This window comes from Piliocolobus tephrosceles, chromosome 3 (genome assembly GCF_002776525.5).
Source record: "Piliocolobus tephrosceles isolate RC106 chromosome 3, ASM277652v3, whole genome shotgun sequence".
Taxonomy (NCBI): Eukaryota; Metazoa; Chordata; class Mammalia; order Primates; family Cercopithecidae; genus Piliocolobus; species Piliocolobus tephrosceles.
In genome coordinates this window covers 98471400-98498053 of record NC_045436.1, presented here as the reverse complement: position 1 = coordinate 98498053, position 26654 = coordinate 98471400, and the positions used below count along the sequence as shown (strand labels likewise).

General features: G+C 41.1%; 1 protein-coding gene across 3 annotated transcripts in view; it reads left to right on the top strand.

The window, feature by feature from the left end:
* The first annotated feature begins 16569 nt into the window (after positions 1 to 16569).
* Positions 16570 to 26654, top strand: part of SEC24D (SEC24 homolog D, COPII coat complex component) — a 111722-nt gene continuing 101637 nt past the window's right edge. For 2 of the 3 annotated variants that reach the window (XM_023220037.1, XM_023220039.2), the window contains exons 1-2: positions 16570 to 16824; positions 19035 to 19193. In XM_023220037.1, the coding sequence (XP_023075805.1) occupies positions 19076 to 19193 (118 nt within the window). In that variant the 5' untranslated portion in view covers positions 16570 to 16824; positions 19035 to 19075. The remainder of the gene's footprint in view (positions 16825 to 19034; positions 19194 to 26654) is intronic. The other variant, XM_023220038.3, reaches the window with a different exon arrangement.

The window sequence follows — 26654 nt, the reverse complement described above, 5'->3', positions numbered from 1 at the left end:
CTTTCCCCCGCAACAACATCCCTGTATGAGACTAGATTTTCTTTCCATATTTCCACCAAAATGGCACATCACAACAGATTGAACATAGAGGTGGTTATGATAATCCAGCTGTGTTCTATTAAGCAAAACATTAAGGAGATTTGAAAAAAATGTAAAATAAGGCCACTATTCTCGCTACACTTTTGTTTTAAAAAATATAGTCTTTTTAATCAAAATGTTATTTACATTGACATGCAATGACCTTATTGCTATTTTAAATAAGTTAATACATATTGTAACAATATGTGTTTTAATTGTTTTATTATGTAATATTGATAGCTATATCTTATATAAGCAAAAGCTCTTCGGGATCCTCAATCTTTTTTTTTTTTCCAGGTGGAGTTTTGCTCTTGTTGCCCAGGCGGGAGTGCAATGGTGCAATCTCAGCTCACCGCAACCTCTGCCTCCCAGATTCAAGCAATTCTCCTGCCTTAGCCTCCCGAGTAGCTGGGATTACAGGCATGTACCACCATGCCAGGCTAATTTTGTATTTTTAGTAGAGACAGGGTTTCTCCATGCTGGTCAGACTAGTCGATCCTCAATCATTGTTAAGAATGTAAAGGGTTCCTGAGACCAAAAAGTTGTTGAAAGACTGTCTTAAATAAATGTTCAATTTTATGACTCTGGGGTTACTAGGACAATGTGAGGAAGAGAGATCATGATAGTGGTCAGGAAAGTTCTGACATAAGACCTGGTGTTCCACTTAGACTCTGAAAAGTGAGTAGCATTTTAAAACTCCTTTTGAAAAGATGAAAGGTATGAGTAAAAGCTGAGAAACAGTGAAGCACCTGATATTTGCAGGCAATAATGAGTAATGAGTTCAGGTGACTGAAATATAAAGAGGACGCGATTCATCTCCACTTCTCTTCCTTCCTGTGTAACCATTCCTCTTGTCTCATCTCCTTTGTGGGAGGCTTTTCTTCCTTTCTCATTCCTCAAATATTGATGCTTCCTATGGTTCTGTCCTTGGATCTCTCTTCTCACTCTATATGACGGTCTCCCTCCCCAGTCTGATCCATCCTCAAGATTGGAGCTTCGCTTCTGAGCTGCTGAATTCACATCTTTACCTCGCCTTCTCTCCTGAGCTCCAGAACAATATGTTCTGAATATTTTGAAGGCCACAGATTGAAAGTGAAACAAACGTTTTCCTGGAAACCACTCTCTTCCTGTATCCTCTTTCTTGGCCCCTCCCCACCCAGCACATCACCTTAGTTTCCACTCTCACCTTCCTCCTCCACGTACATTCAATTGGATGCCGGTCTATTAACACTGTTCCTTGTTTTTCTTTTCTATATTATCGTGCTGTTTTCTTAGTTCTTTTTGCCCCTAGTCTCGCAAGCTTCCATTCCATCCTCTACACTGCTGCCAAAACCAATAGTACAAAAGCAACAAATCATGCTGTTTTCCTGTTTTGAAACCTTTTGATGCCTCCCTCCAGGATGAATCACTAACACCTCAGTGGTGCTTAAAATGCCATTCATTATCTGGCCCTTGATTGAATCTTCATGCTGTTGCTTGGTGAGGCCCCTCCTCAGCCATGACAAACATGTTCCTTGCTGCTGCGGTATCAAAAAGCTTGCAGTTCCCCCTAGATCTCCAGGTTGCTTTACATTTCTATGCTCTTGTTCAGATGCTTTCTCTTTCAGGAATGCCCTTTCCTGCTCTACCAACAAAGAATAACAACCACTTTCCAGATTGTTCTCTCTAAGAACCCATCTCTTCACTTTGGGTTAAATAGTATATTTAACTTATTTTAATACAAACATCTTGAAAATGATTACAAAAGGTCCACAATTTAGGAAGATTCCACAAAGGTGATACAGTTAATAAAAATCATACTTTGAATTTTGAATTTTGATTTTTTTCCAGAGTGTGATATGCAGTGCAATGTTACTCTCTTGCAGGATGTTGGGCAGTAGCAGTGAGTTGCAGCTCTCAGTCAGCTATATGATCATGAGGTTAAATACCCTGTAATATACAGTTCACTGTGCTGCTAGATGATTTTGCCCAACTTTAGGCTAATACAAGTGTTCTGAGCACATTTAAGGTAAGTTAGGCTAAGCTATGTTTGATAGGTTAGGTGTCGTAAATGCATTTTTGACTTATGATATTTTCAACTTACAATGGATTTATCAGGACATAGCCCCATCTTAAGTTAAGGAGTGCCTGTATTTGCATTTGAAACCTATTTCTAATACTATTTTTAATCCACTTCTCCTCTCTAGATCCAGAGAAGATGAATTCTCCTTGCATGCACAAAATACTATGGTATGAGGCATTTTATGTAGACTCACATTATATAAAGAGCAAAGAAGACTCAAATGTCTCACAGAAAGTACAAAATTTGGTATTTCTTCTTACATTCCAACATATAACCTGGCAAACAAAGAGTTAGGGTTTATAAAATACATGTCCAGTATACAAGCATGTATTATGCCCTTGTTTCACAAATTATTCAATATTGCTAGAATTCCTTGAATATTATGTAAATTAGGTTTTTTTTTTTTTTTAAACAGATTTAACATTTCTTTAATTTCATAACAGGGATGTTGTTTTGTGAGATTTCTTTCCCCAGAGTCAACTTTCTAGTCTTTTATTTTAAAATAGCTGGTCATTCACAGTTCTTTTGAAAAAGGATTAAAATTCTTAAGTACAAGCATCATGGCCCTATTTGCCATCCCCTGAATTCAAGTGATATCAGTGTTAGTTACAGATAAGCCTGCCAGGGACTTACTTCATGATTGGGCTCAAATCCCCATAATCAGTGAGCCCTTGCAGTTTTCTGTGAAAAGTATAGAAACTTGGAAGGGTGTTTTATGAAAAGGGTGTTTTAGAAAAAATGGGATATTCTTAGTTTATAAAGCACTTTCAATTAAATTATTTATCTACACCTGACACTGCATATTAACTCGTAGTGATCTAAACTTCATTAAGTTTTCTAATTCTACAACTAAAAATAATCTGTAAGAACAATTTTGTCAAATAAAAGATTTATAATAAGTGATACAAGCAAGGAGGTTGTTCTCATACTTAAATCCTCGTTGTTCTCTATTTTCCTGGTCTTAAAGACAGAATGCTGGCACAATATTCTTAGTAAGGTGCCTAGAGATCTCGTCAATAGGTGCTGCCTAAACACAGAGCTAGAAATAACTTGTTCAAGACAAATTTGGGCCAGGTACAGTGGTTCAGGCCTATAATCCCAACACTTTGGGAGACAGTGGTGGGAGGATCACTTGAGACCAGGAGTTTGAGATCAGCCTGGGTAACATGGCGAGACCCCATCTCTACAAAAAAATTTTAAAAATTAGCTGGGCATGGTGTTGCGCAACTGTGGTCCCAGCTACTTGGGAGGCTGAGGTGTGAGGACTGCTTGAGCCCAGGCGGTAGAGGCTGCAGTAAGCCATGTTTATGCCACTGTACTCCAGCCTGGGCAACACAGCAAGACCCTGTCTCAAAAAAAAAAAAAAGACAAATTTGGACAGAGATATATATAAATGACTGAGGAGATGCAGAATATTCAAGTTTTTATGGTAGATTTTACCAATAGGACATTATCTTACTTTTAGAAATGATGAATGATACTTTTATACATAAAGACTCCATATCTATTCATTCATCCTAAGAGCAGAAACAATAATCACAAAGGCAGGGGAGGCATCACTTATTTGCTACTGGGGGGATTCAGTGACATTGGATTTGTAGTAAGCTTGTTATGGGGGTGATGCTTTTCGGTAACTTGTAAGCACTATATTCATGAAAGCAGGGAGCTGATTTTTTTAAAAGGACTAGTAGAGGAAGCCAAGAAAAAAGAAAACAAGAGAGAAATTACAGAAGAAAAAAAAAGATGTGAAAATCATCTGAGAAATTAGTCAACATTTGTGTAGACTATATAAGAATATAAAAGTTAGGGTCCTTAATATTAAGAATGAAAACATCAAGACTGAAGTCTGGGTGTGGTGGTTCATGCCTGTAATTCCAGCATTTTGGGAGACTGACACAGGAGGATTATTTGAGCCCAGGAGTTTGAGACCAGCCTGGGCAACATAGTGGGACCCTCGTCTCTACAAATAAAAATAAAAATAAAAATAAAAATTAGCCAGGCATGGTGTTGTGCACCTGTGGTCCCATCTGCTTGGGAGACTGAGGTGAGAGAACAGCTTGAGCCTGGGAGTTTGAAGCTACAGTGAGCCATGATCTCCCCACTGCACTCCAGCCTGGGCAATAGAGTAAGACCTGTCTCAAAAAACAAACGAACAAACTTATTGAAGCAAAGTTTTATGTAGGAGTGATGAGATCTTCAATAAACTAGATTTTTTTCCATTTATTTTTCTGTTTAAAATATTGTTTTATTGTAAGCTGTGTGGTCAGTTTAGTGGGAGTAACAAATGGTTCGAAAGTATGGTAGGGAGAGTAGACGAAAAGGTATTAGATACATTTAAATAGGAAAGATAGCTCTCAGCCTCAGGAACAGGAGGAAGGAGGCTGTCTCGCCTCTCTGAAGGTGTAAATGGTAAAATCATCCTATCTAAGGAGAACAGTTTGGTTTTCCAACTTCTACTCCCCACTCAGAGACACTTTGTTCCTGCTTTATGCAAAGATGAGATATTAAAGCTGAAATCTGGAGGCAGAAGAACTGGCTTTTATAGTTAAAGCATCAGGCTACAAAAGCAGTTTTGCACCTTCTTTTGGATTACTTAGAAACAGTGGATCCCAGCCACAGAAAGAAGGCATAGAGCCTAGAAAGGCAGAAGCTGAGAGCCAAATCCTCAGGTTATCAAGGACTGTACAGTGTTGGGTAAAGCAAGCCATAAATGGAAGACTTTCCCTTCCTTTCCCTTCCCTTCTCTCCCCTCCCCTCCCTGAGTTATGTCTGTGTGTGTCCGTGTGCATGGGTGGAGGTGGGGGCATTTATGTGTGTGTGTGTGTGTGTGTGTGTATAATTTTTTAAGAAGCTTATTCTGTTTTTTAAAGTTGGTTTCAAAGTATCCGCTTAACATGCAGTTGCAGTTATAATTTGAAATTAAACTCTTAAAAGAGGCTTTTGAATGAAAGTAAAGTACAGGAAATGTGGAGAAGGTTTAGAATCATAAAAAAGACACTGGAGTGCAAATTGAGATTTAGGTTCTAGTCCCAGCTCTTCCAAAATTCATGGCACTATGAGCCTGACTTTCTGAACCTCAGCTTGCCTATCTGGGGAATGAAAGTATTGGGCTAGGCCGGGCGCGGTGGCTCAAGCCTGTAATCCCAGCACTTTGGGAGGCCGAGATGGGCGGATCACGAGGTCAGGAGATCGAGACCGTCCTGGCTAACACGGTGAAACCCCGTCTCTACTAAAAAATACAAAAATCTAGCCGGGCGAGGTGGCGGGCGCCTGTAGTCCCAGCTACTCAGGAGGCGGAGGCAGGAGAATGGCGTAAACCGGAAAGGCGGAGCTTGCAGTGAGCTGAGATCCGGCCACTGCACTCCAGCCCCGGCAACAGAGCGAGACTCCGTCTCAAAAAAAAAAAAAAAAAAAAAAAAAGAAAGTATTGGGCTAGAATGATCTTTGAGGCTACAGCTCTGACACTTGATTATCCTGTGAATTCTAGGTAATGTTAAGTAGACAGCCACTCTTGCATGGTGCATTAGCACCTGGTAAAGAGGCACACCTAAAAGAGTAAGAGTAGGGAGGGGCAAAATCAGCTTCTGAAATATTGAAATTACTCCCCTCAATAAATGAGTAGCTTGCTTCATAACAGACAGGAACAAAAGAGATCACAGTAATAGCAACATGTAGTATTTCTCATAAGTAAATAGGGCTAAAAGTAGCAAACCCAAGGGCACGTACATAAGTTCACCAAAAGACAAGAACCAGCATATGTGCTGGGCTGCTCTCTTCACCAGAATTTCCAGATAAAATAGATGATGCAAATAAAATTTAGAAATTCAATGCAGTTGCAATATGGAAATAAATCCAGTGCGAAGCCAACACTCTCATTGGAGCGTTGCAATAGTTTAGGGATTAAGGGGTCAACAAATCTGGTTGGGTGTACTTGGCCTGGCCACTTACCAGCAATATGTACCTGAGTAAGTGAATTATGGGTTAATTGTAGAAAATTTGGAAAATACAGAAAAAAATCAGTGAAGTTTTAAAATCCTTAATGCAAGGAATTCTGGAAAATGTAGTTTTAGTTTTCTACTCTCTGCTAAAGGAAAGCAAGCAAGCCAGAACGGGTGTTTCTGTATTTGTCATGCCCTCTACTTACACTAGTCAGGGTTCTACTGGGAACAAAAGTGCGGATGGCAGATTAATGTTTCAGCTCAGTAGTCAGCTAGAGAGAGAATTCAACTTTCCTCTACCTTTTTGTTCTATTCAGGCTCTCAACTGATTGGATGAGGCCCACCCACATTGGGGAAGGATATCTGCTTTACTCATTCCATCAATTCAAATGCTATTCTCTTCCAAAGACAATCACAAACAAACCCAGAAATTGTGTTTAATCAGATATCATGGCACAGTAGGGCTGATACATTAAAATATTATTCTAAATGCATATGCTAAAGTCATTTCCTTTAAAAGCACAACCAGAGAGAAATGTTTAGCAGCAAGTTTATTAATCAATATTATTTATCAATATTATTTTGGAGTTTCTTGCAAGTGCAATAAGAAAAAAATGCTGATGAGGTTGCTGCATATCTAGAAAACCCCAAAATTGCAATTTTAAAGTAATAATAATATGAGAAAGATAATTTGATAATTTGATCACTCATATATATTTAGAAATTTCTTTACTGGTAACAAACACTAGAAATAGAAATGGAAAAAAGCAAATTCACATAAAACAGTAAAAAAATAGGTTAAAAAATACAGGATCTATACATTAAAAAACAAAAACACGGCCGGGCGCGGTCGCTCACGCCTGTTATCCCAGCACTTTGGGAGGCTGAGACGGGCGGATCACGAGGTCAGGAAATTGAGACCATCCTGGCTAGCACTGTGAAACCCTGTCTCTACTAAAAATACGAAAAATTAGCCAGGCGCAGTGGCGGGCGCCTGTAGTTCCAGCTACAGGGGAGGCTGAGACAGAAGAACGGCGTGAACCCAGGGGGCGGAGCTTGCAGTGAGTGGAGATCCCGCCACTGCACTCCAGCCTGGGCGACAGAGCGAGACTCAGTCTCAAAAAAAAAAAAAAAAAAAAAAAAAAAAAAAAAAACCTAACTTATTGAAGGGCCCAAAGGCAAAAAACAAAACAAAACAAAAAAACAGGTTATGTTCTGGGTCCAGAAATCTTAATATCACAAACACATCAAGCCTCTAGAAAAAATCATAAATTCAATGAAAAAATGTTAACAGCTTTATTGAAGTCTATTAAAATACAATGAACTATACATATTTAAAATATACAATTTGATACATTTTGATATATGTATATATACATCTACACACCTGTAAAACCAATCTAGATAATGAACATATCCATCACTTCAAAGTATCCCATTCTCCTTTATAGTGCCCCCACCCACCTCTCTCTGCCCTCACATCAGTTCCATGCTCCATGCAACTACTGATCTACCTTATGTCACTATAGATCAGTTTGCATTTTCTTGAAATTTATGTAAATACAATCATATATTCTTTGTATGTCTGGCTTCTTTCATTCAACATTATTGTGAGATTTATTTGCTGCACGTACCAGTAGTTCATTTTTTTCATTGCTGAGTATTCCTTTGTAAGGATATACCACAATTTGTTTGTTCACCTGTCCATAGACATTAGGGTTAATTTCAGTTTTTGGTTATTATAAATAAAGCTGTTGTAACCATTTGTATATGAATCTACTTATGAACATAAACTTTTTTTTTCTTTTTTGAGATGGAGTCTCACTCACTCTGTTGCCTAGGCTAGAGTGATATATGCGATATTGGCTCACTGCAACCTCCACCTTTTGGATTCAAGTGATTCTCCTGCCTCAGCCTCCTGAGTAGCTGGGATTACAGGTGTGCGCCACCATGGCTGGCTGACCTTTTGTAGTTTTAGTAGAGACAGGGTTTCACCACATTGGCCAGGCTGGTCTCCAACTTCTGACCTTAGGTGATCCGCCCACCTCGGCCTCCCAAAGTGCTAGGATTACAGGCATGAGCCCCTATGCCTGGACTATTTATGGACATATACTTTTGATCCTCTTGGAACTTAGAAGTGTCCAGGGAAAAAGGAGAAAATCTTTGTGATGTGATCTTGATTTTAAAGTTCTAGGTTTTTCATTTAGGTCTATACTTTATTTTGAATGAATTTTTTTATATGGTGCAAGGTAGGGATTGAGATTCTTTTTTTTTTTCTTTTTTGCCTGTGTATACCTAATTGTTCCAGCACAATTTGTTAAAGAGACAAGAAAAATCTGTCTACACCTGTGCCAAAAATCAATTTATATGTATGTGGATCTATTTCTATCATGCTAACCTGTTTTCTTAATATTTTTATCTTGACGGCAATACTATATTGATTTGACTTTTGTAGCTTTTCTTTATAGTAGTTACCAGAACAAATGTTGACTCTTCTATTGCACTAAATGAGAACAATTTCAACCTGGAAATAAATCTTGAAAACTGAAATCTAAAAAGTGTGTTCTCAGAAGACAATATGATACTATCTGCTAGTGATATATATATATATATATATATATATATATATATATACACACACACACACACACATATAATGAGACAAGCTCCTGTCTTTTCACTGAATTCAGTCTCCACTTAAGGGTGACACAGTGATTTCTGAAGGTTCTCCAGGGACTGAATTATAGCTATTTCTGAGTGCAATCCTCAGATTTGTCCACTCTAGCCAGATCTTACTACCGTGCTCTGCCATCTGTATCTCCTCCACTCCTCAGGTCTAAAACCAGAGAGACCCCTGCCCCTCGGGATGAAAGAGTTGCTCTTGACTCTTGTTAGTGGTGATGGAACTCAGAACTGCCCCTGTGGGGCTGAAGGGCGCTGACAAATGGGGCTGGCCCAGAAATGGCCTCCCAGCCTCACTGCTGCCGCTAACACAAGCACTGGCTTGAGACCTGTCTTCCTGTGGCTGAGATTAACTCTCGAGATGTAACTCTCTCAAGTGGCACAGTTGCAGACTTCTCAGTATCTCTCAGTCTACACTCAATGTTTAGACCTTGGAGGAAGAGGAAGGGGAGCCTCTCCTTTCTCAATCCAAAAAGTCACCTTCATTCTTGGCCAGTGAAACAGTATCCATTGTGATTAACAATGGGAACATCAGCTCTCTTCAAAAGAGAACTCCACCCTTAAACATCAGGGTATGTTTTTACTGAACTGCTCCATTAAAACAATAAAATCACCAGTCTATGTATTCCCCTCTTTGTGGCTAATTCAGTTTTATCCATAGTCCTTTTCTTACTCTAGTAGATTATGATGTGTTATTTGATTGTTTCTGGTGGTAGATTCACTCTGGCTGGTACAATTTACAAGTATCTCACTTAATTTTTAAAATATGCTAATAAGTGGCTCAAACTCCATAGAGTTTCTTTTTCTCTCATGTACCAGCTCAGAGGTAGACACAGGGTTCAAGAGGGGTAGGTGGCCCTGGTTATGAAGACAACCAGAGACCAGGGTTCCTTATTGCTTGCCATCAACCCTAGAGGATTATCCTCACCTGGAGGGTTAATTTGGCTTTACTGCTACCATGTCTCCATTCTAGCTTGCAGAAAATGAAAGACTCAGGAAGCGACTTTTAAAGATGAGACAAAGAAGTTGCACACATTATGTCCACTGTACTCTGTGAACCATAAAGCTACAACCAGCTACAGGGGAGGCCAGGCATCCACACACCAGCCACAAACTCAGAATAATGGATATTCCAGAAAAATGTCCAGTCTCTGCCACATATACAATATTCCAAAATCCAAATTTCTGATATTTCTTATTTATGCAACAATATAGCATTGCATTATTTTTCTAGGTAATCACATAAGTAGATTTGAGGAAAAAATAGAAGGAACATCATTTCTTCCTACTAATGATCACATATTCAGGCACTGACTTCAATTAGATCGTTAGTACCATTTTTACCTCTATTACCTCTATTATTATGGTGACTTAGGGGCTTTTAATTTCTCAGTTCAATACTACTAGCTTGCCTGAGGTCTCCTTAGATCATTCAAGAAAATCAGTGCAATGAAAACACTGAATCACATCTTACTCACTTCATCAACTGGAAAATCTTTCAAGTCACCAGGAATGTGGTGGGAGTGAGGGGTGAGCTACGAATACAGAACTGTGGTCGCGCAGCAGTCAAAATTCAGTTTACCACCTGCTTTCATAGTTCAGTAGGCTCCAAAACACTCCCTGTTCTTCTCAAATCTTGGCCATGACCAAGAAAACCTGTGTGAAACCAAACGATTAGAGAATACATTTCTGAGGCCTGAAATCTCACTGAGACTATAAAAATAAATATTGTTCTGAACACCTGCCTCCCATATCAGTAAAAAAATATTGGAAAGTGATAAGGACTCCTTTTTCATTCAAATTAAAACCAAACTTTAAAATAGCCTAAGGATCCTATACTATCTGCCCACCCCTTTACCTCTAGCCCCTCCTCTCTGACAACCTTCCCCTCATTTCCTCTTCTCTAATCTGTGTGGCATCCTTCCACTCCTGAAACATGCCAAGCACCTACTTCCTGACAGGAACTTTTGGGGGCTCTCTCTTCTGCCTGAATTCCCTTCCCCACGCCAGGTGATCTGTGTTGCTAACTCCTTTACCTCCTCCAATGCTTTGTTCAAATCTCACCTTCTCGACGAGGCTGTCAGGCTAGGTCAGATGAAAAGCGCACAACAACATGGAACGAGATATGTAAGAGATTTATTGGGAGAAACACCTATAAGAACAGATGAGCTAGGGACCAAGAGGAGGAGAGAAAGCCTTCTGGTGCATGCAGATCTGACACCCGTGACAAAGAGAGGGCAGGAAGGGGGACGAGGTAGGATGAATCTCAGATTGCAGTGCAGCTCTGAGAAAGTCTTGGCCAGGGCAAAGGGAACCCCAGAGAAAAGATTTCCCTCTAGGGGTGTCTGTCCCCTGTTAGGCAAAAATGCTGACTTCATTAACTCCACCAAGTGCAGTCATTGGCTAGGGGCTGCTGAGACAGTGGCTTTGTGCTAAGTGCCTTAGCAGCTCCAAAGGGATAGTAGCTGAAGGTTGTCAGTCACTTACATTCCTCCGAGCAGGTTATATTGAAAGGAGAGCTGAGTGGCACTACTTCCTGGTCCCAAGAGCCCTGCCTACCTACGCCATATAACACTACTGATCACCAGCTCAGCATTCCCAGTGCTTTTTACCCGGGGTCTACTTTTACTTGTTTTACTCCATGACAATGAGAGAAATGTAATATTCCTAATTTACAATGAGTAAACCAAGGTTTAGTAAACTTAGAACATGCATCTATTCTAGGGTTCCCAGGCGTTTCATCCTTTGGCTTTACTCATGTGGCTTCAATTGTCACTTACATGTTATTAATAATGATTGGGATGATGATGCCACAATGGTAACATTATTGATCAGTTGCTATGTGCCAAACATTGTACTGAGTGATTTACTTGTATTATCTCACTTAATCCCCACAACGACTTTGAGATTATTATTATTATTCCTTCAATTTTTTAAAGATAAAGATACTAAGTTTTAGGGAGGGTACACGCAGCTTGTAACAAACAGAACCAGAAGTCATGACTTAGTCTGACTGCAGAGCCTGATTGATCTCTTGCCTGCCAGATTGATTTTCAAATTTTCATTGCTGGCTGCCTTCTATTGTCTCCAGTTCAGATTTATCTCCTAGCTGCAGACACACGTATCTGACAGGTGACTGGACACCTCCACGTAGATGTACCACAGATAGCTCAAAACGAACTTCTCCAAAACTGAATCCATCCCCTCCCCATATCGCTCTTATTTTTGTTTCCCTAATCACTTACATAGCTCTACCATTCATCCACTAATTCTCCCAGATCAAAAATCTGAGTGTCTGTCTGTATTCTGCCTCACTTTCCCGATTTCTGTACCCAGTTCCACTGATGCACCTTATAAACCTCTTTCCCACCTGTCTGTCCTCTCCACTCACATCTCCACTACCTTTGTTTAGGCCACCATATTCTCATCTGGATTATTGCTGATGGTGTCCTAATTCTTCTTTACCCCACCAGTCTTGCCTTTTCCTCTCTTCCATTCTTTCACTAACTCCAGACTGATCTTTCTGGAAAGAAAAATAATAATAATAATCCACTGTGTCATTCCCATGCTTAAATTGTTTCATTCCCTTTCCAGTGCCTTTGAGGGATCCATGAGCTACCTAGCCTACCTGCTTAATCTCATTTCCTTTAGAAACCCATTTCCAAGCTGTACGGGAATTTTAGCACCTCTAAATGCCCTATGTTTCTCATCTTCCTTAACTTACTCAAGCTATTCTCTGCTGCTCTTCACCCTTTTTTTTTTTTTTTTTTTTGGCCTTATTACTGTCCTCAGGTCCTCAGCTCAGGTGCCACCTCCACCAGGGAGATGTCACTCACTTTCCAAATCTGGGTTAAGTGTCCCTTCTTACATGTTCTCATGGCAACCTGTGTCTCCTCATAGAATGAAAATGACCTATATTATAATTGTACATCCTGCCAGACCAGGGGGCAGCAAACTTTTTTCTGTAAATGGCCAGATAGTATGTATTTTAGGTTTTGCAGGCCTTGTGATCTCTGTCATAACTGCTTAACTCTAACATTTACAGTACAAAAACAACCACAGAATATATGATAATAGAAAAGCATGGCTGTGTTCCAAGAGAACTCATTTATGGCCACTGAAATTTGAATTTCACATAATTTTCATGTGTCACAAAATATTAAAAAAACTTCAACTATGTAAAACTAAAAATGCCATTCTTAGCTCGAAGGCTGTACAAAAACAGGTGGGTGGGCCAAATATAGTGTACAGGCTGCCACTGGCTGATCGTTGCACTATTCCATGAGCTTCTCACAGCCAGGGCAGTCTCTCATCTGACTCTGTATTCACAGTTCTTAGTACAGTATCCAGTTTATAGTAGGTGCTTAATAAACATTTGTTGAATAAGTAAAACTTGCACAGCTAGTAGTAAGTGATAGTGTCAGGATGTAAACCTGAGTCAGTTTGAGTTAGCAGTGTGATGTCTCACTGTCCATCTTGTGATTGAAACTGTATGTTATGTAGCATACTTAGAACATATTTGAGATATCAAAAGAGTAATTCTAGAAGCACCTTGGGTATTACTTGAACTCTTTCATTACTGTTATTAGCTGCTACTCAGCCTACCTTGCCATGTACCCTTTCCATCACCCCCATATAACTTGACCTTATTTACTCCATTTCCAGGTGTTTAAAATAGTCCAGGATTCGGCCACCTAATTTTTTTTTTTTTTTTTTTTTTTTTTTTAATAAAGCTTCTAACTGTTTTCAGCTTTGGAAGCAGAAACCTCCAAACTTTGTAAGTTACATAAATGCTTAGAGCATCATAACCTTCAAAAGGTTGCCAATTAGAAGAAATCTTAAGCATTGTCAGGAAATTCCTTCTCTCTCTCTATAGTCTTATGTATAGTTGACTCTCTGCTTTCTTTCCCTTTAAAAGTCGGAACACAGAATATAGAATTCCACTACATGGGCACTGTGAGGTCCTTGTGACCTCACCTTTCAAACAGGATATGGTTACCTGGGAAACTAAGTTAATTACATATGGAACATCAGAGGTTAAGCTCAGGTGGCAACAGGATGGGTCAGATCAAGGAAGACTGAGACTCCACGTCAACCCTCATGGCTGGTGAAGGCCAGAGACCCAATCACAGGAACAAGGTTAGGAGTTCGTCACCTAAGGCATGGGCACTTGGGGACAGGACAAGGGAAGCAGGACGCAAACCAGAAGCCCATTTCATTTAAAAAAGAGATTTGTGACAAGTAACTCCAACTGTTGGTGGAACTATGCAGTCAGTTAATAGTTACTTGAGAACTTGAATATAAGGCAGTCACAGGAGAAAAAAGCAGAACCAGTTAAAAGAGAACAGCAAATCAGAGTATCAGAAGGTAAAAAGCATAGGGAGGTGAGGCCAGGCACGGTGGCTCATGCCTGTAACCCCAGCACTTTGGGAGGCCGAGGTGGGCAGATCACGAGGTCAGGAGTTCAAGATCAGCCTAACCAACATGGTGAAACCCTGTCTCTATTAAAAAAATACAAAAAATTAGCCGGGCGTGGTGGTGCACGCCTGTAATCCCAGCTACTCAGGAGGCTGAGGCAGGAGAATCATTTGAACCCGCGAGGTGGAGGTTGCAGTGAGCCAAGATTGCACCACCGCACTCCAGTCTGGTGACAGAACGAGACTCCGTCTCAAAAAAAAAAGCATAGTGAGGTGAAAAGAGCTTTGGAATTGGAAGGGATGACTTCCAACTAGCTATAAATGACTAGTAAGTCATTTAAATTTTCTCAATAAACCTGTCTATTAATCTATTAGATGATTAAATTGAATTCAGTTCTCACTAAATATTGAGTTGAATACTCATATCTCTAAAGTCCCTTCCAGCTTTAACATTTAGGAATTAAAAACTGTTTTAGAATTGAAACCACAAATTGTCCTGGTTTCAGACAAGTTTGGTACCTGAGCAGGAGGTAAGGAAGTATTTACAATTCAAATGTAGTGGTTTTATAGGAGTAACAAGTCAAGCAGGTCATCACATGGTGTGACTGTTTCTGACTTTACTCTCTCCTATCTTTGTATCATAGCTTCACTCGCTCCTTGTAATGTAGCTGTTATATGACAACTTCTTTCACTGCTTTTGCAAGCTGTACTGCTTCAACACTGGCCAAAACTTCCTAAACTTCCACCAAACATTTTCATCACATTGAGAATACAAGAAACAATTTGAAAGAAAATTTTCAGTGTGGTTTTTCAAACCTGATCAGTGTTGAAGCTGGATGTAGGCAGGATATCTCACCTTAAAATCTTTTTTTCTTTTTCTTGAGACAGGGTTTCACTCTGTTGCCCAGGCTGGAATGCAGTGGTGTGATCATAGCTCACTGCCTCCTGGCCTCAAGCAATCCTCCCTGCTTGGCCTCCCAAAATGCTGGGGTGACAGGTGTGAGCCACTGTGCCTTGCCACATGCCTTAAAAACTTATAAGAGTGTGAAAAAGGGACCATAAATTTTTACGGCTAGAGTGACTTAAAATTCCTGCACGATTCAAGTAGCATTTCAGGAGTAGCAACATCCCCACGTACGCTTTTACCTAGGCAGTTCATCAGTAAAGGTATTTGTCAAGTAGCTTTCTTGTAGCCTGGAAGAAAGCACATGTTTAAAACAACACCGGGGCCGGGCGCGGTGGCTCAAGCCTGTAATCCCAGCACTTTGGGAGGCCAAGACGGGCAGATCACGAGGTCAGGAGATGGAGACCATCCTGGCTAACACGGTGAAACCCCGTCTCTACTTAAAATACAAAAAACTAGCAGGGCGAGGTGGTGGGCGCCTGTAGTCCCAGCTACTTGGGAGGCTGAGACAGGAGAATGGTGTGAACCCAGGAGGCTTGCAGTGAGCTGAGATCCGGCCACTGCACCCCAGCCTGGGCGACAGAGCAAGACTTCGTCTCAAAAAAACAAACAAACAAACAAAAAAAACAACAACAAAAAAAACAACACCGGGCTGGTTTTTACTTGGTAAGTTTGAGCAAAGTGGTAGCTATACCAAACCCGGGGGTGGCTGAATGTCTTTCTATTTAGCAGTGAAAGATGATGGGAAACCAGCCAGATGGTCCTGATTTTAGGGTGAAATAGGTAAGCTCCAGATCTCATATAGGTTGCCTTTATTTCTGAGCGGTTCCTCTCAGGACGGTGAGCTAAACGCTGGGTGCTTTTACAGGCAGAGATTCCTGTTTGGGGCTGGGATCAGCCATCCTACTTCACAAACAAGGAATATGCGGACGAAGGAGTATACAGAACGCTAACAACCCCAGTATCAATGGAAACCCCACTTCCCAAACTTTTCCTTTGGGACATCTCCCCCACCCCCCACTCCTCCCGTGTTACACGTTGCCAGGCTGCTTTGGGCGTTCCTTCCTCTGTAGTGCATTGCACGGATACATCATCAAATGTGCGTGTACACGTGCCAGATTCGCCATTAAACGGTAATTTCCTCTAGGTCCAGATCGGGTACTTTCCTGTATCTAACGGTAGTGCAGTACCTGAACTATTAGTTATTTAAGTAATACGTAATGAATGAAGAGCTGAAACTGCAACCTGTTGATAGAAGAATGAATGAACGCGCTCCCCTCCTTCCTACCGGGCTGCGCGGAGAAAATACGGTTCTGATTTAGCCACGACGTTAAAGGCTTTGACCTGTAGGGGGAGGGTAAAGAAAAGACGGGAAAAAGAAAACCAAAACACAAAAAAACCGGAAAAAGGCAAAAAGCGAAAAGTGGGAGGTCGCTCGGCGGGTCGCTGGCCCAGTCCGGTGGCCCCGCCCCGCGGCGGCCGGTAGCTGTGCGCGTGCGCAGGCGGGAGCGCGGCGGCGGGTCCAAGCCCGGCGCTGGGGGCGCGCGGCCGGGAGAGGGTTTGACGTGGCAGTTCCCAGCCCAGCTGCAACTCTGAGCGTGAGACCAGGCTGAGGGGACGCCGGCCGGGTAAGAGGCTCGGGGGAGAAGCGGCCGCACCGGGAGCCGGGCCACCGAGGGCTGCCGGCAGTAGACGCAGAGCCGCCAGCGCTCCGAAGCCAGCGGGGTGCGGGAGCGGGAGCAGGTAAAGCCTCGCACCAGCGGACGCGCTCCGGCGGGACAGCCCCTGCCCAGGCGCAGCGGAGCGGGTTGCCGCGCCCGGCCCGGGGACAAGGCGGGAGACCGGGTGCTCACCTGAGGCAGGGGCGGCGGGAGAAGACCTCATTCTTTGTTCCTTTAGCCTTTTAGTGCAGTTTAATAGTGGGGCGGGCGGGATGGGGGAGAAGGAGGTGGGCGTGGGCATTTTTTACCCGCCCCCACCTTTTGCCTTGGGATGCAGAAATTGCCTAGTTAGGATCCTCAGTGACCACCATTCGAATGTCATTGACAGCGGTTTTCTCGTCTCCTTATCAACTTTATTTCCTTTTTTGAAGGAAGGGAATGTTGGATGTATTCATGGTGAAAATGGCAACTATATCTTAAAGCTTCGGGACATCCGAATAGTGAAACTGATCTGGCCAAATACGAACTTGTTCCAGGGTTAGAAGTGCACCTTGGCTAGAGTTGCTGGGTGACAGTGAGCCAGGGGGCCGTTCTGGGATTGGGGCTCCCCAGATTTTGATCCTAGGCCTGCTTATGCCAAGTGGCTTTCTGCCATGTCGCCGCTTGAAGCTGAGTCAGGTTTCTTTAACTTGGTGCTCTGTGTGAGGAAGTTTGACGTGGCAAACTGGGTAGCGTGAGGAAGCTGATTCCTCTCAGTACCAGTTCAGAGGGACCTGGCTTCCTGTTCTTTGGAGTGACCATCTCAGCCTCTCTTTTCTGTCACTCAGCAACAGGCTGCTACTTAGGTGTGTTCGTGCTGACTTCCTAAGTGCTCTTGGTTGGATGAGCTTGACCAAAGCTCAGGCTGCCACGTCTCTCTCTGCTAAGTGGGAGGAGGAAAAAAGGGTTGTCAGGAACAAAGTGGACCAGAAGGCCTTTGCCTGCCTCTCTCCTCTTTTTCAGTTCTCCTCTTCCCAGAAGGAAGTGATCTCACAATATTTTTACATGGTTGCTTTTATTTTGGAAACTTATAGTTTAATATGGAAACAAAATCAAATCACAAATTTTAGGCTTCACATTTTAAATTTGAGATGTTATTTCTTGAGTATAGACAGATTCTAAGTCTTAGCAGGTAACACCGATCTCTTATCTTAAATTGTAGCAAATAAAAGAACAAAAGGAAGAATATGCCTGTATGGGGCAAATAAACTGGAGATAAATTGTAGAATCAGTGGAAATCTGAAAAGGCTTCATTTCCCAAAAGAAGGAACTGAGGCTTAGAGAGGTTCTTCAGCTCATTCCATGTCACACAGTTAAGTATGGCAGATATAGAATGAAAACACACTTCTCTTGCCAGGATTCAAAGCATTTTCTGCCATATTTAAAAAATTTTTTTTTTTAAATCATCAGTCCTGTGAAATATCTCTTATTTTGTTAAAACCTGGAAAAAATGGAAAATTTAAAGCAAAATTGGGTTCTGATTAGAATCAAGATTAAAAAAAAGAATCAAGATGAGTCTGTTATATTTGTGATGTGTGTGCCTACACACTTACAAAATTACACTTTTTTTCCTTAGTCCCTTAAATATAGGTGCATATGTTCTTAGAGATGTGATATCATTTAAATTAGAAAGAAATTCTGTCGCCTTTGAAAAACCACTGACAATACTCAAGTGGTTATAGTGACCACCTGACTTGGTCTAATTATGACTCATAAAATAAGCCTATTATCAACTTTATCTGTTGCTATGTTTGTTGGACTATGATTTCTCTTTGTCTTAATGACTAGATTAAAATAACTAATTAGAGGAGCACTAAAAAGACATAAGTCATAAAACATCTGATTGCAGACTACTGGCAGTTATGGTGGTCAGTCAATTGAATGGCATGGTGTGCTCTGTGCTGAAATGTGACCATGGAAACCAAAAGCACAAAATCATAGGAACACTTATGAGAGACTATCTGCAAAATGCTTCAGGCTTCCGTTAAAAAAGTGGTTGGGAGCTGTTATTCAAGTCTCATGCTTGAGTATTTGCCCAGAATTATTGAAGTGATTTACTGAATTTCAGAGAGCTATGGTTAGACCCTTTTTAGGGGATAATGATACATTGTATAATACAAAGATTTCTCATGTACCTGATAAATGTACTTTTCTTCAAACCATCATAAACATGTATTAACAGTGTTTATATTTTTAATAGCTTTAAGTGACTAAAACTCTCTTGGTAACATGTTTCTTGTTTCTCTGTTGCAGAGTTCTTTTGTACATTTATCCTTTGGAATGATATTTTCATAATGAGTCAACAAGGTTACGTGGCTACACCCCCATATTCTCAGCCTCAGCCTGGAATAGGCCTTTCGCCACCTCATTATGGGCACTATGGGGATCCGTCGCACACAGCATCTCCAACAGGTAAAGTGTGTTATTTTGACTTGTATGTGATTATTTAGTTCTCAGGCTCAGAGACGTAAGGTGTTCTGAAAGAGGAGATTTGAAAGCATTGAATGATCATTATATAATGAAATGGCTTGAGATTACAGGATCATTTGGAAAAAGCTCTCATAGCAGAACTCCACATCACTAGTTTGGTTATTGCATGGAATACAAGTTTGGTTTTTAATTATAGACTAAAACAAACACTTCCTGTTTTATTTTTACTGTGAGTCTTGTTCTTGCTGTTAATTAGTGGTATAAGGTTATTGTCATCATTGAATAAAAAAAGAATTACATTTATAAATGAATTAAATTTGCATATCCTTATCTAGGATTGGCCCTAGATAAATCTGTCCATCAGTTATATGTGAGGATAATTCTTTGTACAATCCTTTATACAAATGGACCTTGTATAAATCAATGAGTAACTCTTAGGACTCACTGGAACTAGCTCAGATAACTGGCATCCAGGCTGTGCTAGGTAGAATGTATATAGTACAAAGTCAGCAAGGGGTAAGGACTCCCTGTAGCGGGGCTTGATGTTAGCAGCCACACAGAGTATGCTGCAGAAGATGCTCTGAGATTGTGAATTACCTGTGGAAAGTCACTCTTATGATTTATTCCTCCCCAGATTTTAAAGATGTCCAGATGAAGCCTCCCTCTTCTTGTTCAGGACAGTTCTCTCTAGAACGTTTATAATCTTGCCTCACTGGATCCTGTAGAAACCATTAACCCCTCCACTTTCTATCTGGTGGTTCATTTCTCCTCAGCATTTATTTATGAAGATAATTATAAATTATTCTTTTTTGTGATCTATGGAGGTCTGGCCCTAAAAGCTTTCCCTGTACTGTCTTATTTAATCCTCATACAATGCTATGAAGTAAGTTATTTTTGCAGGTAAAAAAACTGAGTGTCTGGTGTCGTGGTGTCATGTGACTTGTCTAAGGTCACAGATAGCAAGTAGTAGCACCAGGATTCATACCCGTATCTCTCAAGAAGACAAAAAACAAACTGCATACACACCTAAGTATAACACTTTGTATTGTTCACCCTTCCCTCTTCACAGCCATCTTCTTGAGAAAGTACTCACTATGCTTGGTGATCTCCACATTTACCTCTCCTTCCCTCCATGGCTCAGCATAGTTGACACTCCATAGTTTGTCACCCCATCCATACTTCCACTTCCCTGACCAGGACTATCGGTGTCCTGTTTCTCAAGCAGAAGATGTTGTGCTGTCTTGTCCTCTTTTGTATTTGACACTGTTTACCACTCTTATTGTTATGAAACTCTTTTCTCCTTTGGTTTCAATGACACTATCCTTTTGTTGTTGTTTTTTGAGGTGGAGTCTCCCTTGGTCCACCAGGCTGGGGTGCAGTGGTGCGATCTCAGTTCACTGCAACCTCCGCCTCCTAGGTTCTAGTGATTATCCTGCCTCAGCCTCCTGAGTAGCTGGGATTACAGGCGCCCGCCACCATGCCCGGGTAATTTTTGTATTTTTAGTAGAGATGGGATTTCACCATGTTGGCCAGGCTGGTCTCGAACTCCTGACCTCAAGTGATCCACCTGCCTCCGCCTCCCGAAGTGCTGGGATTATGGGTGTAAACCATTGTGCCCGTTTTTTTTGGTTGCTTTCTGGACATTTCTTTGGAAGGGGTTCTACATGACCCTTAAGTGTTGCTGTTTCTCCCTCCATGTTCCATCTTCACCACTGTTCTCCCACGCTGTAGATTTTTCCCTAAGCTGGATCATTCACAGAAAGTGCTTGTCTCTCAGATCTATTTCTCCAGCCCAGATGCCTCTCCTAAGCTCTAGACCAGGAGTATCCAGTCTTTTGGCTTTCCTGGGCCACACTGGGAGAAGAATTGTCATGGACCACACATAAAGTACACTAACAATAGCTGATGAGCTAAAAAAAAAATAAATAAATCAAAAAGATCTCATAATGGTTTAAGAAAGTTTTCAAATTTGTATTGGGCCACATTCAAAGCTGTCCTGGGCCACATGTGGGCCGTGGGTTGGAAGTGCTTGCTCTAGACCCATATTTCCAGTTGTCCACCTTTGTTGAGGCATATCACAATCACCATACCCAAAACAATTCCATATTCATCGTGGAAGCCTATGTTTTCTGGCATTTCAGATCTCACTCATTAGCATCACTTATTTGGTGATCCACACCAGAAACTTTATTTAAAACAAAAACAAAAACAAAAACAAACTTGGTGGGGTGTGGTGGCTCACGCCTGTAATCCTAGCACTTTGGGAGACCAAGACAAGTGGATCACTTAAGGCCCGGAGTTTGAGACTGACCTGGCCAACATGGTGAATCCCAATCTCTACTAAAAAAATAGAAAAAAAAATTTTTCTAGGCGTAGTGGCACATGCTTGTAATCTCAGCTATTTGGGAGGCTAAGGCATGAGAATCTCTTGAACCAGGGAGATGGAGGTTGCAGTGAGCCAAGATCATGCCACTGCACTCTAGCCTGGGGAACAGAGTGAGACTCTCTCAAACAAACAAACAAGCAAAAAAACCTCTCCCTCGTTTTTACCTCCTCCAATGCAGTTGGTCTCCCAAATCTTTTTGGAGTGATTGTAAACAGGTTTCCTACCTGCTTTCTCCTTTCCATTCTCCTGTCACTCTTTTTGTTCAATCCAGCCATCTCTCACATAGATTACTAAAATGATCATGTAACTATTATCCGTGTCTCCAATACTGCCTTTTTCCAAACCATCAAGTCCTGAGCCAGAGGGATTTTTTATACCATGCAAATCTAATTTGAATTCTACTTTTGTGTTCTAATACTTTTACAGGCCTCTATACTATTTGCCATACTGTGTTATAATAGATGTTCCTATAGTAGATGTTCCTGGAGCAGAGAAGGCACTCATGACTGCTTTAAAAAATTTTTTTTTTTTTTTTTTTTTTTTTTTTTTTGTGAGTCGGAGTCTCGCTCTGTCTCCTGGGCTGGAGTGCAGTGGCCGAATCTCAGCTCACTTCAAGCTCCGCCTCCCGGGTTTACACCATTCTCCTGCCTCAGCCTCCGGAGTAGCTGGGACTACAGGCGCCCGCCACCTCGCCTGGCTAGTTTTTTGTATTTTTTAGTAGAGACGGGGTTTCACCGGGTTAGCCAGGATGGTCTCGATCTCCTGACCTTGTGATCCGCCCGTCTCGGCCTCCCAAAGTGCTGGGATTATAGGCTTGAGCCACCGCGCCCGGCCTTAAAAAAATTTTTTTTAATTGGCAAATAAAAAACTATATATACATATATATTATGTACAACAGATTGTTTTGAAATATGTATACACTGGAATGGTTAAATTGAGCTAATTATAAATGTTTATTCAATGAAGTGAATGACAAACTGTAGCACTCATTAGCAGAACACTCTGGTATTTACCAATATTTAATTAAATTAAATTAATTTATTTACTTGAGACAGGGTTTTGCTCTGTTGCCTAGCTTCCGAGTAGCTGGTAGAGATGAGGTCTCCCTGTATTTCTCAGGCTGGTCTTGAACTCCTCAGCTCAAGTGATCCTCTCGCCTTGGCCTCGCAAAGTGCTGGTATTATAGGATTTAGCCTCGGCACCTGGCCTTACCAGTGTTTTTAAAAGCTGTCTTTGTTGGATTAAATCCTTCACACTTTAATGTAAACTTATTTCTCCTTGCTTAATGGATATTAAATATCAGGTGAATAACCAGGCTATTATACTCTCTGCAAATATACCTTTCTATGCATATTATGGTGTTTTGGTTTAATTATTTAAGACTTTCACTAAATTACCCCACCTCTTATATCTCTGATTATATTCTGCTGAATAACCTTAGATACCTTAATCTTCAGTCTTCATGTGTCTTGTCTAACCTTTTAGTGATCCTTTTATTGGTCTCCTGACAGACACAAGCAAACTTGTTGTGATTCCTTGAAGTATGTGTTCCACTGTAGATCTGGCCAGTGCTAACTTGCTTTGTGTTGCTCACATTATCATATCTCCATTTATGCCTATTCATTGTGTTTTTGTAAAGCTAGTGCTGTATACTAACACTTTTTTTTGTTGTTAAGGGACAGGATCTTGCTTTGTTGCTCAGGCTGGATTGCAGTGACGAGATTATAGCTCACTGCAGCCTTGAACTCACGGACTCAAATGATCCTCCTGCCCCAGATTCCCAAGTGGCTAGTACTATAGGTATGCTCCACCATGCCCAGCTAATTTTAAATTTTTTTTGTAAAGATGGGGTCTCACTATGTTGCCCAGTGCTGTCTCGATCTCCTGACCTCAAGCCATCCTCCTGCCTTGGCCTCCCAAAGTGCTGAAATTACAGACATGAGCCACTGCACCCAGCCACAAATTTAACAGATTTATTTGATGAACAAAATAATTGTGGTAATATGACATTGAATAAAATAAGCCTAATCTCAGTCCTCATAGTGTTTACTTTGTGAGAGATGCACTAAATAAATTAACAATGACAATTTTGGGGGGAAGTACTATTGTAAAGGAAGTAGAGGGTGGTATGGAAGCACATGGCAGGGGCGCCTAAACAAGACTTAGGGTGGAAGGGCTCCTTCCTGGAGGGAATGCCTTGAAACATGAGTGAAAATTGGCCAGGTCAGGAAGCAGTTTGCTGGGACTGGAAGGCGGTACTTTTCAGGATCTGCAAGACATTTGGCATGGCTGGGGAGTAGCATGGGAATGGTGAGAGATGCCACTGGTGGAGAAATGTAGGATCATTTTAAGGAATTTAGACTTTATTGTAAGGGCAGTAGAGTACCACTGAAGTGATTTAATCTGGGAAGGGTCACAATCCAATGTATGCACATTTTAGAAAGCGACATAGCACATTAGTAAGTGTGGAGAAGTAATTACAGCTGGGCGTACTGCTCTCTGCAGCAGGGTTTTTCAACTTCAGCACTATTGACCTTTGGGGCCAACGAATTCTTTGTTGGGGGAGGGTAGCAGGGTGCCATCCTGTGCCTTGTGGGATATTTAGTAGCATCCTTGGTCTCTATCCACTGGATGCCTGTACTACCTCCCCCAACCTTCTGGGAGTTGTGGCAACCAAAAATGTCCCAGACATTGCCAGATGTCCTATTTTAGGGACAAAATCGCCCTTGGTTGAGGACACTGGTCTGGAGACTGAGAGTTAAGAATTATTAATGTCCTGTAACTAGGACAGGGGCTGTGGGGTGGTGATAGGGCTCCTAATAGTGAGCTTATATAGGTGCACCATCCAGCACGGTGCTTTAGGGACCGTAGCCATTACAATTCTACCCATATAATAGGGAGTTTATCTTTGTTTATTTTAGATAAACATTTTTGCCCCCAACAAATGGCTTTTACTTTTGGTTTTAGTTTGTCAGGTCCAGGACCAAATTCAAGGCATGCTTTTCTGTGATATGGTTTGGTGAGTGTTCCTTTGCTGGTAACAGTACCCTCTAGTGGAAAGGGATTTGTTAAAGGGTATCAGGAAGCAAACAAAACATCAGAAAAAGGCAGAGAACCAGACTTGGGAGTATGTGTTCCATGAAGATGAACATTCCCCATGCAGTACCATTCCACCAGAAGTCACCACCTTTCTCCCCCAGGAGAATCATCTCTGCCACCAGGCTGACCAGAGTCTCCCAGAGGTGTGCTGCTTTGCTGAATTTAGAGCACATGGCAAAACAAATTGTAAGGCAGTCTAGGAATTTTCACTTTTCCACCTCAAGACCGTATATTAATATTAATAGAAAAGCAAGTAAGAAGGGGATTGGAATTGTTGAGTTTACTGGTCTATAGTATCTGCCACTGTATTAGAGACCAACTTGTGATCTCAGATTTTTTTTTGATGGGGTTTGTCTAAGAACAGTTCATTCTCATTGCATGGTGTTCCTTTCCTATTAAAATTCTCATACTGCTCTGTAAAGAACCTGATTCTCTTTGTGTTTGAGTACTTTTGAAAATGCCAATAACATGGCTGGGGGAAGACTATGACTTTGCAGATATCAATGATACTGACTTCCCTTTGCCCTGGGGGTGGAGTGCAAGTGACACATAGGACTTTGCAGTCTGATCCCAGCCAACCTGGACAGCCTCCACTCTGGCTACTTTCCCTCCCAGCCTCTCCACACCAAGCTTTTCCCCTGTCCTATTGTGCCATCTCTCTCATGTCTTTGCTGAAGCTTTGCCTTCTAACTGGAATCCCTTATCCTGTCTTCTATATGAAGAAAACTGCTTCTCCTTCAAGATTCAGCTCAAGCAGTCCTTCTTTGAACTCTTCTCAATTCCCCCAGGAAGAGTTAGGTAGTCTCTCTGCATATTGTAACAGTCATCATAAGACATTGTAATGATTTGTTTACATGGTTGTCTCTTCTCTCAAATGGCTCCAAGGCACCTTAAGTGTATGTTGAATAATAATGAGAATGATTTGAGAATGCCACAGAATGATTTGAATCATTGCCATAGAGTTGATTCCCAAACAAAAGAGAGAGCACAGTAAGATTGATGTATAAATTCTGCTTGCATCTATCAGAGCTGTTTTTTTTTTTAATTATCTAGACATGTTTATAGGGGTTTTCATGAAAATTGCTATTATCCTACTTATTTTTTAAAAAGGGGAATATTTTTGGAGAGCCGGGAGGCAAATAAGAAAAAAGAAAAAAAAAGAAGAAGAAAAAAAACACCGAAGTTGAAAGTATATTAATGCTACTGTTGTGAATTGCCTACTTTTGTCCAAAATAATGTTTTTAAAATGAAAATATAAATATGTTTGTAATTATGGTGCATATGCTTTGTTAGAATATAAATGCTCAAGAAAAGAGTGCAGGGGCTATGGCCAGGGAAGACGAAACAGCTGTTTTGAAAACTGTCATATCCATTGCTTCATTTAATTCTCAGAACAATCCTTGGAGCTAGGGAATATTATTGCCATGACATGGGATTACAAGTTGAAGCTCTGAAAAATAAAATATCAGAGTCACAAATTCAAACTTGTCTGTGACCGCAAGTCTCATGTTTTTCTAACTTTGCTGGGTTTGGGGTTTAGAACTTTGTATTAAAATGTAGTGTTATAAGGATAATATTTATTGAAAATAGTGGTATATGAATTTGCTAAGTAAAACTGTGTAGAATTAATATAAAAATGTCCTCAGTTTAAAGAATCCTATTTTAAGAGAAGAAACCTTGTAAAAGTTTCAATATTATTCACGAAGACTGGCACTTCACTGGATACCTGTCATTTTAGATTATGCAAACATCTGCAAGCATTCTCTCGAAAGCAATTACGATGACAATATAAGAAACTCTTCCTGGGTGACTACACGGCATCAGTCAATTCCTTTCTATCCAAGGGAATAAACTTTCTATCTGAGGGAATAAAGGAAACGTTAATATGAAATACCACGACGAAGTGAAAGTGGGGAGTGCACAGCAGGCAGCTAGGTGGTCATCGAAGATCTTGCCAG